Source organism: Trichoderma gamsii, assembly GCF_001481775.2.
Source record: "Trichoderma gamsii strain T6085 chromosome Unknown Scaffold_161.2, whole genome shotgun sequence".
In the NCBI taxonomy this organism is placed as follows: Eukaryota; Fungi; Ascomycota; class Sordariomycetes; order Hypocreales; family Hypocreaceae; genus Trichoderma; species Trichoderma gamsii.
The window spans coordinates 1-627 of record NW_020171497.1 but is presented as its reverse complement, the minus strand read 5'-3'; the positions used below and the strand labels follow the sequence as shown (position 1 = coordinate 627).

Here is a 627-nt window from a genome sequence, read left to right as displayed (position 1 = left end):
TTACGAATTTGGAATGCTATTGTGATATAATTGCGATAAGCATTTCCAAATCAGTAGTTACTCTTTAGTCTAGATCCTTGAGGTGAACGCTGAAAGTGAGACGTAGTGTTGGTGACAGACTTGCGCCGTGTTCTATTCGTCAATCAGGTCGTCAGTGATAATAGTTTGTGGTGTTTTACTCAGCTTGCCACCTCTGCGAGGAAGCGTAAGAGGTCGACCATACTGCAAACGAATCGCAAGTATAAGGGATGCTCCAGACCAGACCTTTAGACACTTTCACATGGATCGAGCTCTAATAAGCATTCATTACCACCATACTTTTTCATATAAGCCTTCATTTGATGGCTTAGGTGTTCCACTACCCTACGACCGCTATTGGTAAGACCAGCATTGATCGAGGATTCCTTTTGAAAGCACCCTCACAGACTGTCCTCTCTCTTCCGCCCTCATTTTTCAACCATCCAGCCTTGCTACACTATGGTGGAAAAAAAGCTCAAGCTGGCCAGCTACAAGCGCATCATCCTCTGCGCAGACGGGACATGGCTTGCGTCCGACGTGGGCGACAAGTCCGCCCCTTCAAACGTCGCTAAATTGGCTCGAGCAGTTGCGAACAGTGGCCCTGATGCT

The 627-nt window shown here is 47.2% G+C and overlaps 1 protein-coding gene across 1 annotated transcript; it reads left to right on the top strand.

The window, feature by feature from the left end:
• Positions 1-477: 477 nt before the first annotated feature.
• On the top strand, positions 478-627 carry TGAM01_v211176 (hypothetical protein; the record flags this gene model as incomplete). Its single annotated transcript, XM_024551017.1, has 1 exon — positions 478-627. A coding segment is annotated over one exon (150 nt), but the record flags the coding sequence as incomplete, so codon positions are not given.